The 15054-nt window shown below is 49.7% G+C and overlaps 6 protein-coding genes across 6 annotated transcripts; 5 read left to right on the top strand and 1 right to left on the bottom strand.

The window, feature by feature from the left end:
• Positions 1-1705: 1705 nt before the first annotated feature.
• Positions 1706-3481, bottom strand: JN550_011580 (uncharacterized protein; the record flags this gene model as incomplete). The annotated part of the gene is made up of 1 exon (XM_049309961.1): positions 1706-3481. One exon carries the CDS (start codon positions 3479-3481, stop codon positions 1706-1708), a length of 1776 nt encoding a protein of 591 aa, XP_049166442.1.
• Positions 3482-5201: 1720 nt separating this feature from the next.
• Positions 5202-6470, top strand: JN550_011579 (uncharacterized protein; the record flags this gene model as incomplete). Its single annotated transcript, XM_049309959.1, has 1 exon — positions 5202-6470. One exon carries the CDS (start codon positions 5202-5204, stop codon positions 6468-6470), a length of 1269 nt encoding a protein of 422 aa, XP_049166441.1.
• A 1106-nt stretch (positions 6471-7576) lies between these two features.
• JN550_011578 (uncharacterized protein) lies at positions 7577-8716 on the top strand (the record flags this gene model as incomplete). The annotated part of the gene is made up of 1 exon (XM_049309958.1): positions 7577-8716. One exon carries the CDS (start codon positions 7577-7579, stop codon positions 8714-8716), a length of 1140 nt encoding a protein of 379 aa, XP_049166440.1.
• A 755-nt stretch (positions 8717-9471) lies between these two features.
• Positions 9472-10699, top strand: JN550_011577 (uncharacterized protein; the record flags this gene model as incomplete). The annotated part of the gene is made up of 3 exons (XM_049309957.1): positions 9472-9716; positions 9924-10009; positions 10176-10699. 3 exons carry the CDS (start codon positions 9472-9474, stop codon positions 10697-10699), a joined length of 855 nt encoding a protein of 284 aa, XP_049166439.1.
• A 1196-nt stretch (positions 10700-11895) lies between these two features.
• Positions 11896-13128, top strand: JN550_011576 (uncharacterized protein; the record flags this gene model as incomplete). The annotated part of the gene is made up of 2 exons (XM_049309956.1): positions 11896-12541; positions 12599-13128. The coding sequence occupies 2 exons, from the start codon at positions 11896-11898 to the stop codon at positions 13126-13128; spliced, it is 1176 nt and encodes a 391-aa protein (XP_049166438.1).
• Positions 13129-13640: 512 nt separating this feature from the next.
• On the top strand, positions 13641-15015 carry JN550_011575 (uncharacterized protein; the record flags this gene model as incomplete). The annotated part of the gene is made up of 2 exons (XM_049309955.1): positions 13641-14213; positions 14761-15015. The coding sequence occupies 2 exons, from the start codon at positions 13641-13643 to the stop codon at positions 15013-15015; spliced, it is 828 nt and encodes a 275-aa protein (XP_049166437.1).
• Between the last annotated feature and the right edge of the window lie 39 nt (positions 15016-15054).

Here is a 15054-nt window from a genome sequence, read left to right as displayed (position 1 = left end):
TCGCAACCTATTCTCTCTGTGAAGGTCCCCTTATAGTCACGGACGAAAGTCAGTCATACAAAAGTCCGTTTTCGTCTTGAGCTACTGACTGCTTTTAACTTACCAAGTACCTCGAGTGAGCACAAGCCAGCAGGAGCGGTGGCTGGGCTTCAGGCGTTGTGAACTTACCTCAATCCCAGACATTTACCCTCAGTCAGAGAGTCAAACTACAGATCTAGACATAAATGGCGACAAGGGGCGCGACATACAAAACAAGAAGCCTCAGCCGGTGGATTTCTCACAGAATTTGTATACTTTTGGGCCCAGATGCCTTTAGCTAATATCAGCTTTTCGTGCGTGTAAGTACCATCTCGCTGACACGAGTCGACCCGCTTGCAGCCACTTCGAACCAACTCCTTGATCGATCTTTCGAAGTTGAAGGATCTGTTTTGATTATAGCTGTACGAGTGATATAGGGCGAAGAATAATTCCAGCTTTGTCCACTCGACCTGTTTTTGGCCACACAAGAGGCTCAGTCGCTTTGCTAGGAGGATCTCCTGGATGACCCACAGCCGGTCCAAATAATCCCAAGAGAACAATTGTCTCAGAGTACATCTAGCGGAATCAGCTAGATACGTGTGGAAGCAATCATATTTCAAACCGTCACAAAAAAGCAACGATACTATTCTGTGTCGTGAAGTTCGGGATGGGTACCTTTGGCTGATGTCTTAGCGAGATAATCCATTGCGGTGTCAGAGTCATCGCGCTCTAGGCCCAGCTAGACGTACACCATCTTAGCCATAGAGTAGACGCTGCGCATTAAAGTTACTGGAAGATTTCTTTCTAGAATATCATCTTGGTTGATGCATATGCTGTCAATCCAGAAGCGCGATTGCTTTGACTCCGTTGGTACCAAAGTTGCGCGGCGCCGGAGTTCAAAGAGTAGCTGCCACACGTTCTTACGAACTCGCAGGACTTTCCCATCTATATATATGTTTTCAAGATCTCCCTGGGAAGCCTATCTGTACGATATCGCACTAAATGTGGGGGTACCAGTTCGCTGTAGGCGAATATGGGAAATAGTGCAGTGAATTGAAAAATGGTTATCTTTCGCTGGAAGTATCTCTAGTAACCGGATCTCTTCACAATGGTTGTTCAATCTTTGGCAGTTGAAGGACGGCAAAGTGGCCATGGATTCGTGGGGCAAGGCAAGTCTTTCTGCTACCCTGCGAACGAACTACAAGGGTGGGATAAATCAAGCGCTGAGCTGGGAGAGTTGCGCTTTTACGGTGGCTTGGCAACCCAGAGGTCCAAAATGGTCATGGAGGATGAACTATTTGATTAACGAGAGAGAGCCTAGTCACGTGTCCGCACACGTAGGGCTACGCATTTTCATAGGCTAAAGCATAGTCGGCAGTTATTGGCCCAACTGTCAAACAGTTGGTTGGAGATCATACACAGCATTGTCGCACCTTAATTAATGATGAATGTGTACAGTATGCCGGGCTATAGATTGTTAGTGTACTATTATTGAACATGAGTTGTACAGAATATAACAAATACATTACCACTCATACCGTACAGCTTTATAGGAGAAAAAACACAACAAATTTAACATAACATGTCTATCTACAGAGTAAACAAGAAAACCATGCGTTGCCTTTATATATATTAAAATATACATTAAATATGACCAAAGTACAATTCTCATCACTATACGTTCATTCTAACTACCTTTCTCAGCCGGATGGCTATCTTGGGGCCTCTGACCTTTTTCATCCCCCTTCAAAATAGAGTCGGGGATAAAATAGCAACCCAGAAGGCATGCACCAATCAATGGTGCCATCATGATGAAAACAGCACGTATTCCACGCATTTCAGCGTCTAGTACAGCTGCTTCCCATTCAACGAAAGCAGGATCCCCTCTGACCCATGTCCCGTCCATGACAACTGCTTGCAGTGCCAAGGGCATACTCGTCGGAAGTGCTGCTTTGGTGACAGCATACTTTATGGCTGTGGAGGATGCCATACCAAAGACAGACCCAAGCATTCGCATGAGGTTGCGTACCGAAGTAGCCACTGCGCGATCCTCTTTCCTGGACAACGCTTGCAAGGCAACTAAGGCAGGCTGCAACACAAGGCCGATACCGATGCCTTCAATAGCAAGTACTAATACATATACAGGCACCGAAGTATCCAGGGAGAATAGAATTTTGAGGCCAGCACCCAAGGTCCACAGGGCCATCCCTGAGTACAAGACCGGTCCGTATCTTGCAATCTTACTCATTATGGGGCCAGAAGCCACTCCAGCAAGGCTCTGCAGGAGCAGCAACGGAAGAACAAGAATTGCGCTCTGCAAAGCAGAGTATCCACGGACTTGTTGAAAGTAGATAGGTAAAAAGTAGATATCGATCTGCCACACAGAGTTGTAAAGGGCGCTCTGAACCATAATTGCAGCTGTAGACCTTTGGGTAAACAGACGCAGTGGGATAATAGGAATACGGGCAAACCTCTTCTCGATGACAGCTAAGACGATAAAGAAGACGAAACCTATCGAGAGCATCGCAATGACCAAAGCACTGTTCCAGGGGAAGATGCTACCTCCCGAGTTGATGGGGACTAGGACAAAGACGACGGCGGTGACAGCAGCACCAAGTCCAAACCAGTCGATCTTTGCGAGTTTCTCTCGCCAACTACCAGTGACTGGCTTAAGTGGTAGGGCCATCGACATGGCAAGTAGGCAGACAGCAGCCAATATAGGTGGTACCCGGAAGATCCATCGCCAGCCATCGCCGTCGGTACTATCGCCATCTATGAAGGCGGCGGCGAGAAAAGGGCCCGTGCCAGCACCGAGACCGATAGCCCCACTGAGCATTCCTTGGTACTTCCCTCGTTCCTTGAGGCTGACAAGATCACTAACGGTGATCTGAACAAGAGAGCTAATGCCACCACCTCCCACGCCGCTTAGCGCACGGCATACATATAGCCACGTCACATTTGTGGCAAAGCCGCAAAGGATATCACCAACGATTAGGCAGCCGATAGATGCCAACAAGACAGGTTTGCGACCAAAGATATCAGAGAGCCGGCCGTACAATGCTTGAAAGCTGGTCTGACCCATCAAGTAGGCAGTACCAACCCAGGTGATGCTGCTTCCTGCATCCAGCGACCGTGAGATTGCTGGCAGTGCTGTGGCAACAGAGTTGATATCAAGGGTAGAGATGAAGTAGATAAGTGCAAGGCACAAGTACGCCGCCATTAGCCGACGAAATGGCAGGCGAGATGTCTGGTCATCAAGTGCGTCTTTGCTGCCATGTTCCCTGGCATTGGGGCTTTGCTTTGGGTCTAATCCTGTCCTCGGGTCTGGGGGGATGGGGATTGCTTCTCCAGGCCCAGCTTCAAGGTCGCCAGATGCTTGAGTGACGACACCTCCGGCGGGTGGCAACTCCGCCTTGACGCCGTTGGGTTTATCTCGAGAGTGTGGGGTGGCAGGAACGGTCATGTCTGAACTGGGAATACGTCACGTCCTTTGGACGCCAGAAGCTGTGAGCTGTGTTGAATGGGCAAGGACAAGCAGGAAGCATTTCTACCAGACAGCGACGGGATTCCAAAGCTGGGGCCGGCTGTGCCAGAAGTCGCTAAACGTTCTGCCATGGGACATTGTCTCATCCCCGCACTATAGATTCCCCCCACCCCGTCAAGCTTAATCTCGATATATAATTGGCTGACTTCGTGCTTTAAGGTGATCCTCGATACGAGCCGATTGGCGCCCTTGCAACGGCTGCTTATCGAAAGCTCTCGCGGAGCCTCACTGGGTAGAACGCAATGATAGGCCGTTCTGGTGGCAGAGATCGGGTGTTCTGGTATGATTTCATGTTGGCGACTACGGGCACCATCTTCCGTGAGGATCTACGATATTGAAGAGTAGGCCTGCGGTTCTGGATAACGGCAGGGACGAAATGTCACAACTCGTCAATAGCACTACCCGATACCGGTGTCCCTTTCCTTTTCCAGGTGAAGGAATTGGTGCCTGTCTCGCATTTCGGATGGCGTGATGCCGCAGATGTTTGCATCACGCCTCAACGGTCTACGCGACTTCTTCAGGTTCATCGTACTCCAGTCAGCCTATCCCCATGCACCTCTCAGGCTCCTTTCTAAGTGGTCCGGCCGAGATCCACCATATGACGCATGTCAGACCCGAGGGGCCATTCGCTACCGCAACGTGTGTTGCTCAGCCATCTGATGGACTTTTACTGTCATCACCGTATTCTTTTACAACTGTAAACGGGCACGTTGTAGGTTGCCGTCCGAGATTTGGTCACATATCCAGGTCGCATGTGACCAAATTGGCGAAGTACCATGCATGCACGATCCTCTTGTCGCAGTCTGCCTACGCGACTAGGTGTCCTGTAGACATATGGCAAATGTTGCTCTTGTACTGGTTTTCTGCTGTGATGGGAGTTATGGCTTGCATAGCCCCCCTTGTCCCGCGGAGTCATTTCCGGCAGCCATGGACTTTCTAGAGATCACCCCAATTGACAATCACGTCATGCATAAAGCTTGACATTCGTTAGCGGGCGGCCCATTCCCATTGGATCCTAACCCATGTTAGAAATCCATATTTCGAACTCAGGATTGCACGAAAAGGCGAAGATAAGCTTCAGGCTGACAGGGTGCCTATGCATGTAAGATTGTGTGCTCCAGGCAATGCAGTGGTATCTCAACAATAGACGATAGATATGTACCTACTCTCAAAGAGGTATCTGGGTCGCACAACGTGTGTCGCGTGCTATCTTTCTGCTTCCAGCAAGATCTGCATGACAAGCTGTGGCACCCAAATGCGTCGGGGATTCTCCAGGGATGGTCTCCCTGGAGTGCAAAACTGCGCCAATCTGGTAGTTTCATTACTACAATGTCGATTTTCAAAGTATTCAGTTGATTCTCCCATGTTGCATTAAGTAAATATGGAACGGCAAGGAGCCTTTTAAAAGGCCCATGATTCCCACGGACACTAAGTTAGTGCTCGTTGTGTGTAGTACTACCTCCCTCTGAAATCCCGACTACTGCAAAGAGTCTGCGACTATCTTTTTCTGAATCTCAAGAGCCAAGACTGTGCACAAAATGTCGACTGTTACCAGGATCAAGGCGGGTCTGACCCAGTTTCACGACGCAGTGGGGCATTGTGTTGACGTCCAAAACAGGTCAAGACACCTCTCGTCGAGATGAACGGCGACGAAATGACCCGCGTTATATGGGCTGAGATTAAACGTCGTTTCATTCATCCATACCTGGATGTTGACTTAAAGTACTTTGATCTGGGCCTCCCGAACCGCAATGACACAGATGACCAAATTGTGTATGATGCCGCAGCTGCCATTGGGGAATACGGTGTCGGTGTAAAATGTGCCACCATCAGTCCTGATGCGGAACGAGTCAAAGAATTCAACCTCAAGAAACGCTGGCCATCGGCTAACGGAATCATCCGCAATTATTTTGGTGGCACCGTATTCCGTGAACCCATCATCATTCCCTCTATCAAGCCCTACGTATCTCGATGGACAAAACCTATCGTCGTTGGGCGCCACGCCTATGGCGATCAGTACAAGGGGCAAGACTTCGTTGTTCCTGGCCCAGGAACACTTGAATTAGTATATACCCCAACAGGGGGAGAACCAACGCGCATCGAAGTCTTCAAATACGAAGGCAGCGGTATAGCCCAAGCACAGCCTAATACGGATGTGTCCATCCGGGATTTTGCTCATGTCAGCTTCAAGTATGCGTTGAGTAGACAACTCCCACTATATCTTGCCACCAAGGACACTGTCATGAAAAAGTACGATGGTCGGTGTCGTGACATCTTTCAGGACATATACCAAGCTGAGTACGAGAGCGAGTTCAAGAAGGCTGGACTGTCTTACTCCCATCGACTAATTGATGACATGGTCGCGTACATGGTTAAGAGTCAAGGAGGTTTCATCGTTTCACTGAAGAGTAAGTCGTTTAACTCTGTTCACGCCTTAAACCTTCCAACGAATGGAAATAATCGCTGGACTCTGCTGACATTGGCTTTGCTGCTCTCAGACTACGATGGCGACGTACAGTCTGATATCGTGGCACAAGGGTTCGGTTCTTTGGGCCTAATGACAAGTGTGTTGACAACCCCTGATGACAACGCATTCGAAGCGGAAGCTGCACACGGAACTGTGACTCGGCATTTCCGCGAGCATCAAAAAGGCAACCCGACGTCTACAAACCCAATTGCTAGCATCTTTGCGTGGACGCGGGGCCTGAAACGACGAGGTACAATTGACCTCACACCTGATGTTGTATCCTTTTCTGAGGACTTGGAAAGAGCCTGCATTGAGACTGTAGAAATCGATGGAATCCTGACAAAAGATCTCGCTGTAGTTTCAGGGAGAGGGGACAGCTTTGTTCACACCGAAGAGTTCTTGGATGCAATTGAACGGAAGTTAAAGTCAATCCTGGCGTAGTTCTTGTTTCTATAACATATACTGAGCTGTTAGCCAAATTCACTCAGCATCAAATATTACATAGCCTGCAGTCAGCGTAGAATTACACGTACAGACTGTCTATGACTAGGTCATACGATGAAGTCATCGTGGTAGTGACGGAAATTATCTGCTAAACTAAATACACGCATGTCATTTCGATAGCAATTCGCAATATTTTCCTCAGTCATCCTTTACCGGTCTCTTTTCACTTCGGAAACCAGAATCTTCCTCATAAAAAGATATTCATGAAGATGAGGTTTCAGAAAGAGCCAGTACGGCGTATACCAGTCCTGTTTCAGCATGTTATCTCACGTCAGATCACGTCAACATCCATGCTCAAAAGTTCTGGCAGCCCATTCAGTAAAGTAAAGAGCAAATCAGATGTAACGGACCCAGAGGACGAACGGCAATCGCGGGTCACAACCGAAGGATTATATGCATGGACCAGGCTTTGGCTTACCACCATCGTGCAATTATATGTTCTGTTGGCAAGGTTGCCATGATGCACTGTTGAAAAACGGATAAGAAGCGAGACAAGGAACATGCAGCAAGCTTGGCAGGGGGATAACGTGGCAACGAATCACTCCCTTAGGAAGCTTATCACGCGACACCTCAGGACAACATGTCGAGTCTGCATAAATGACCCGAGCCATGACTAGATAGGATCAGGTTCACATATCCCTCTTGCAAGCTGACATGGATTCATTGGACTCATGCAGTGCAGTCTCACACCGGTAGGGAAAGATATGCATTGGTTCCTTGTTTTCATTTGCGATGGATCGCCCATTACTGCTCAATTGAGTCCTTGCCGCAGAGAACAAACTGTAGAGTGCAACCGCATTCTATACAACTCGTGACGCAAGTGGCTTCAGCGCGGAGTAATAGGATTCTGACGTTGACGTTCTTGCTGCAACGCGAGCGCTTCTATGTGTACCACTGTGGTCGTGAAAACCAATTTGTGTGGTGTATATATGAAGGATGGTTCCTTCAAGCCATGGCCTTTAGGTATACATGGCATCTGACCGCGGCTTATGCGGATCATCGTATCTTGTTTTGATTCATACTCTTGGTTATCTTTAAGCAAAATGTCTACATCAATCAAGTCGCTACTGGCGCACAATGACGGAAGGATCCGCCTCCTAGAAGCTCATGATCGCGCGTCGAAAGAGGTCATCCGACGAACAGTCAGCAAGGACGGCGAAAGCTTTCATGGCTTCTGGATCAGCGGTTTGACTCAAACAACCCATCTCGGCATTCCAGACACTGAACTCATTTCACCGTTGAAGAGAGCTTCCTTGTTTGGTTTCAACGACTATCTGCACCAAAAAGATACCCGTCCACTGTGTGCGGCTTTTGATGCCGACAGTGGTGGTGAATTGGCTGATATTCCCGCCCTGGTCGCCATCCTGGAAATCAAGGGAGTTTCGATGATAATCATTGAGGACAAGGCTGTCTCTGAGCCGGGCAAAAAGGTCAACTCTCTGAAAGAGACCTCTGGATCTCAGGCACAGGCAGATCCTCATGAGTTTTCCAAGACACTTCAAGCTTTCAAGCAAGCTTCAGCTGGCAAGGATATACTTATCACAGCCAGAATCGAGAGTTTGACCACTCGAATCAGTAAAGAAGACCCCGTTGAGGAGGATAACTCCATTCAGGCAGCTCTTCAGGACGCACAGAAGCGCGCTATCATTTACAGAGATGGTGGAGCTGATGCCATCATGATCCATAGCAAAGATACTGAGCCGCACGAGGTTCTCACCTTTCTCCGACACTTTCGAGCTAAGGATGCCACCACGCCGTTAGTGGTGGTACCAACGACGTACTCTAAAACAGCACGCGCGGCTTTGTATGAAGCTGGCGCTAACGTGGTCATTTATGCGAACCACCTAATGCGTGCCAGAATCAAGGCCGTGGCTCCGCTCACAGACCAGCTGCTAAGTAAACATCCTACCTTGTTTGCTGAAGATGCCGAGTTACGTGCCTGTGTGGAGGCTCAGAACTACGGGTGCTTGCTCAATATACTCTTGGAAAGGAGTCTGTCGGGAAATCAAACAAGAGAGGCAGATGAATATCGAGCGTTAGCAGAGAGCCATGCACTTGAGAATATGAAAACTGTGGTACAGAATCTAGCCGACGGCGACCTCGCAGGCTGCGAGGGCGATGAACGTATCATTTCTGTCAAGGAGTTGCTGAAGATTAATGCTCGTCAAGTCTCGGTCATTTGAGATTATTGAGACTCTTTCCCCGTTAGTCAAGCCGTGCCTTATCTTTGGATATCACACAGTATTCAATAAGATACATCGTATCAAGTTCTTCAGAAGCATGCATTCGACTTAAATGACATAGGGATCAGTCCAGAAGGATCGGTCGAAAGGGACGAGGTAGCAGCAGCAAGTGTAAAATGAATGATTGTAATAAAATCTGTGGGAGTCGAAAAGAACGGCTGAAGCGGTCTTTGGTGGATACTTTTCCAGTCATGTACTGCAATGTTTACAAAACTTGATACGTCAGTCTGGCGCGGCGCGGCGCAATCCATTTCTCAAATGGAGACGTGCAGTCAGTTAGCTGGCACTCCATTGTTTTTCGTGGCATAAAAAAACCTTTCAGACCGCGTCTTGCATCCATCAAATACTACGCGACGCGTCGCTGGCCCATTCTATCCAGTCTCTGGCCCTTTCCGCTCACTCTTGGGCATCGACACGTTTCTTACTCTCACAACACATTATGAGACTTGCATCCCACCCTGAGATTTTGCCGGGGAATATCATCCCGCTGTGAGATCTACATCCCATCGCCACTTTGCAGGACTTGCCTCTCATCATTAGTTCATGATTGGTTACGCCTGTCCTTGACATAGTCACGCACGCAACTCGAAAGCGACTCATGAATACCATCCCCGTCGCATCCCATCAGTCCACCCATACACTCGATTCAGAAATCCTACGGCAATTCATATCGTTGTCGATCAATGACATACAGTATGGCAGCCAACACCACCAAGAAGAAGGGCACGATTGAGTGCCTTCCAGTCGAGCTCGTCCAACGCGTGTATGGCGAGCTGGACCTGCCCTCGATCACGGCCTTCGCCCTTACTTCCAGACGCTTCTATGAGACTCTCCGACGTGATTTGGGCATCATCCTCTATAAGGTGGTGCAGAACTATGTCGGTTTAGACATCATGCCTCTCGCGGTCGCTCATTTCGAGGCGAACAGAGAGGAGTGGAAGTCCCTAAAAAGCGACGGCCTCCAATGCTCTTAGGAAGAACTTTGTGATAAGGTCGATGGCTTTTGCACGGAACACTTCGTTTACAATAAACGTCTGCATTGGTTCGCGAAGGGCAAATACTCATACAGAGACGCGATGCAGATGGTTGAAACTCATGACGACGCCCGACTGTGGGCTTCATCGCACTGCTGGAATTTCTCTTCTAGGTCGGCAGCAGAGACCGCTAGGATCCTGAAATCAGTCTACATCATGCAGATCATCCGAAGCCTGATGCCCTGCAACACCCCAGCAGGTCAGCCGAATCCGCTACGCAAGTTCTAGAAGCACTTTGCTCCGTGGGAATACCGCCAGTCTAAGTTTTCCTTCTTGACTGCAACCTACATCACAAAAGATTGTAAGAATGGATCATGATAAGGCATTTACTCCAGAGAAGAAGAACTGTCTAACTTCTGGATTAGTCCTCGAGTGTGTCCTTCCAGATACGAAGAAACTCATGCGCCATGCTCTGTTACTCTTTGATAGACATGGGATTAGCATTCCAAGGCTAGTTGGCAAGAATGGGAAGGCATGGCTACAGCAGGAATTATCGCAGCTGTCGCAGCTTTTCTTGGATTACGACGACTGGAGCATACCGTTCATTTGGCCAGCTCACCCCGATGGCAGCTGGAGTTGGCTCGTGGGTCCTGGCGAAGTCAAGATGATTCGCCGCCAGGATCTCAGAGTCTTTTTCTCCCGGCATCCGCAGCCGGAAGGGAGCCTTGCCGCTGAGCTATGGCTAGAACATATGCTTTTCATGGGATGCCACCGCGATCCCGGCATATTTTCGTTTCTACGCAAGCGCGGCGATGAAATCCTGTTCTGGGACAAGGAGCGAATGAAAAAAGTCTACGGCGACGAGGAGGATCCTCCACATATCATGGAAGAGATCATGGACGCCTTTGTGGGCCAGGTCGTCGACTACACTTCGCACCGACCTGACTAATGCCAGCATTTCGGTTGGCTCCGGGGCACAGTACTCAATAGCTGAGGAGTATGATGGAGACCAATGCGTCGTAATGTCATGAGTGTCAGGAGGCCAGCATAATGATGTGGGTGACTTATGGAACAGAGATCATGAACGATCTGGTAATGTTTAATATCGGCGTGTGTTTGCTTAGATCGAGGACCAAGGACAATCTGATAATGTGTAATAATGGTGTGTGGGAATTATGGAACGAGGGTCAACCATAAAACAGAGTATGTAGTAAGGCTATGTTCCTGAGTCGCAGTTTAGGTAGCTACAGAGTACTCTCCAAGCCCAGTCTAGGAAGACGTACAAGACATGCGCTAGTGAGCCGGGTTTCCTAGTTCTTCCCATGCTGTGAGGTCCCAACTGTAGGCGGGTAATAGTTGTCACAATAAAACAGGCATGAGAGCATGGAAATTGACTAGAGTTGATCCTGAAGGAGCTACAAATGAAATAGGCTATAAGCCTTGTTATATAGAGGGCGATCCCCCTGGATTAACGTCGTTCCGCTCGTCCGTATACCTAGCTATCTCCTATATCGTGACAACAGTTGTATACATTCAGTGCTCCTTGGTTACTGCAAGTGATGTGTAAGGTATGCAGCAGGTATACGTCTGTGCTCTGTATGTCGAGCGACTGAATCTCAAATTGATCTTGTATGTACAGGCACGGAGAAGGCCGAAATATCTTCTCCAGGCCGGAATAGTAGCTGATATTTTATATCTCCCTGTTCCGCGAATCCAATGCTCTATTAATCGATTGCATTTAGAACATTTGCCGCCGTCCCGTCTGGCCGCCGGTTTGCGGCAACAGCCGCAATTCTTTTCTTCTGGTCCAGGGTTGCGGCTTGACCAGTGAATCATCATCGCCGTCGAGCAAACGTGGAGTAACCACCCCTCCATTCTTCTCACCACCCTGCGAGTTACCAAACCAAAGCCCGGACACGTTCTCGAGGACTTTCCGTTTGCTTCATTCACTTTACCCCTCGCACCTCGATTGTCCTGCCATCTTCACCATCTTCGCACGCTGAGACCCTTCAGAATCTCACCAGCCAGCAGAGTCTCAGCTTCATTTCACTTCGTCTTCGACCCTCTACTAACATCAAGCTGGATTTCCATCACAAACCATCGACCTGCCCACAGTTCTATCGAGCGAGCATCCCCAGCGCCATCATGACGACTGTACAGGAAGCCTCGAAGAGCTCTCTCGAGCATCTTCCCGTCGAGATCATCCAGCAGGTGTACGGGTTTCTCGATCTGAACTCGATCAAGCCTCTAGCACTCTCATCCAAGCATCTCCTAGCGGCATTTCAACGCGCTGAGGGTCACATCGTGTACGCCTCAATCAAGCACACTCTCGAGCCTGAGATCCTACCACTGGCCATCGCCTACTTCGCCGCAGCCAAAGCAGGTTGGAGGCAGACCACAGACGTCACTCGTGAGACCAACTGGGAGGAGCTGTGCGTCAACGTCGACCAGTTTTGCGCGACGTACATCGATCATCGCGGCAAGCAACCGTCACTCCCTGTCCAGGACTTCAGCTATTCCGCAGGTCGAGACATGATCTCCTTCCACCACGACGTGATGACATTCGCAGTCAGCTACTTCCAAATGTCGGATGAGTTCAGACCATCAGACCGTGAATGCGGCCGCGTCCAGCGAACGACCTACATCATCGAGATCATCCGAACTCTGATGCCCCTCCAGCCTCCCGAGAACAGCCCAGACCCACTGCAGGTGTTTTGGAAGTATATCTCGCCTTGGGATTATCGTCAGACCCGGTATCTGCACCTGTGTGCCATCGACACTGTTGGTCAAAGTATGTGCTGTCCACGAAAACAGTATGCAGGAAGCGTGGTGCTAACAGGATCATTAGTTTGCTGCCTCCGATCCCCCACGGGCTATCGCAGCTTGCTGGGCCAACACGAGCGTGGGCTCGCGGCTCGTTTTGGAGCCACCTTTGAGAGACTTTGCTTCGAGAATAGCCCCGCGTGGTTGAGCAGTCAGATTGACAGTGTGTGGCCGCGACGTCACATCCCGAGACTTCGTTTCCGAGACGGACTCGATCACGCTCTAGGCAGCTGGAGCTATTTTGCAGACCCCAATAGCCCCGACACCCTGAACGCGACAGCTCTTGGAGATTTGCTGAAGCGATTCCCATCTCCCGAGGACAGATTCGTCGTCAATCTCTGGTTGCACGACGTTCTAGATATTGGGACAGCAGAGGAGCTTTTCGGCAAGTCATTGCTATATTTCATGGGTGATCGCATCATGTTCTGGGACCGCGAAAGGGTTGAGCTGCACGCTCCAGACTACTGTGCTATGGTCACAAGCGATCAGCTGGTAGAGGCGGTGGACGGGAAGGTGGTCGACTACAGCGACATGGATCCCGAATACGGAGAGTAAGGGCTGGTTTCGAGTCCCCAGGTCTATTTGGGTGCATGGCGCTATGAACAATGAACAGTATGGATATGGGTAGTTTCTGGTCGATGAGGACTGTGGGCAAACACTTGCGCGGAATTGGCCTCTGATTTAGTAGCACGTGCGTCTGTCGATACTCATGGCGAACCTCTTAGAGCATCAGGAATATGAATAGTTGTACATTTATGCTGCTTTGAGGTCTTGCCACATGAGGCACCCTGATACACTAGAGTCGACATTAGACCGTGAGGATATCTTTACGGCAGTAGCTGATCTTGAGGCGCGTACGGAGGTGTCCACAGGCCTCTTCCCTCCTCCCTCTATCTCCCCGTGGTTGGGTGTGTTACTCTTCGCGCTGCCACTCCCTGATATCGATTTATATTCTACTCATTATTTTACGTGGCCACGATCCCCTGACCCTCATCAAAACGTCAACAATAGTGTGTATCACTGCGTTTATGATCCGCGGCAGACGGCCCCTTCTGATCCGAACAGCCATGGCAAAGGACAACCCGAACGGGGCGACGAGAGCCAAGAGCGCACTCGAGCAACTGCCCACTGAGATCACGCAGCACATCTTTGGCTATCTCGACCTCCGAGGCGTTGACAACCTTGCATTGACCTCGAAACAACTCTATGCGACCTTGAAACACGGAGAACGCACAATTCTCTGTCAGTGGATAGAGAGCCACATTGAACCCGAGCTCATTTCCCTCGCGATGGTTTATCTTGTGGCGAAACGTGCTGCCTGGAAGCCAACTATCGGTGAACATATCCAAGGGACATGGAGAGAGTTGTGCAGCCACATTTCAAAGTTCGGCAAGCAATACCTTGCTAAAGAAGCATTACAGCTGACTCAGGTGCCGGCCGAAGTCGACCGCACCTTGGCCGTGCGGATGGTGTCTGTCCACCGAGCCATTCTGGCTCATTCCAGATACTACTTCAGCTTCGTCACACTTTTCGACCCCTCTCCAACCGAGCTCTTCCGATTCCATCGCATCATGTACATCATGGAGATCATCCGAATCCTAATCCCGGTTGTGCCACCGCGAGGAGAGCCTGACCCGATTGTCCACCTATGGCCCCACCTAGCGCCATGGGAGTATCGACAAGCAAGATTCATCTGGGAATTTGACTTGGTTGAGGATTTGCGAGAAAAAGGTAACCATCATGCGGCTAAGCACTCCTGGTTCAGCCAAATATTACCTTGCACATTTGAAAGTCGAAGCCATCTCCGTACCCCTTTGACACCCTGGCCATTGAACTTTTAGCGCCTTTACTTACCAGTAATTCACTCAGAACTCAAAAGCACACCGTGCAGGGTCCCCAAAGGTCCCTCTGACAACAGGTGGCTTACCAACAAATTCGGGGTAGAGTTCATCGACCTGTATAAGCGCCACGGCGACTCCTGGCTGAGCGATGAACTCAGGACTTCCCGAGCGTGCCTTGGATTGCACCTAGAGGAGCTCCGAACGACTCTTGATCATCCAATCGGCAGCTGGAGCTGGTTATGGAGCCCTACGAGATCAAGAGATTTTGCAAGCACGAGATGGCAGAGTTTCTCCGACGCTACTCTAGCAGATATGACAGTGCTGAGCTGACCTTTGGCTACACCAGGTTCTCTTCCTTGGCACCGAGATCAATAAGGACCAGGAGCCGTTGGTAGATGCCTTTGACGAGCATAGCTTGTTCTGGGACAGGGAGAGAGTCGATAAGGAAACGCCATACCTTGCAGGAACTCAGCGTTTCGTCACAGCTGACGAGGTAGCCAGCGGAGCAGATGGCATAATGCTGGATTTCCGTTTGCACGATTCTTGTTCCGAACTCAGGACATATAATGACCCCTCTGCCTGGTTGGACCAATGGCTATGAGATGAGAAGAGGCTATGGTTGAGCTCGAAAGGAACAGAC

This window comes from Neoarthrinium moseri (genome assembly GCF_022829205.1).
Source record: "Neoarthrinium moseri strain CBS 164.80 chromosome Unknown scaffold70_Wmoseri_CBS_16480, whole genome shotgun sequence".
Taxonomy (NCBI): domain Eukaryota; kingdom Fungi; phylum Ascomycota; class Sordariomycetes; order Amphisphaeriales; family Apiosporaceae; genus Neoarthrinium; species Neoarthrinium moseri.
Note: the sequence above shows the minus strand (reverse complement) of the source record. Positions and strands in the feature narration are given on the sequence as shown.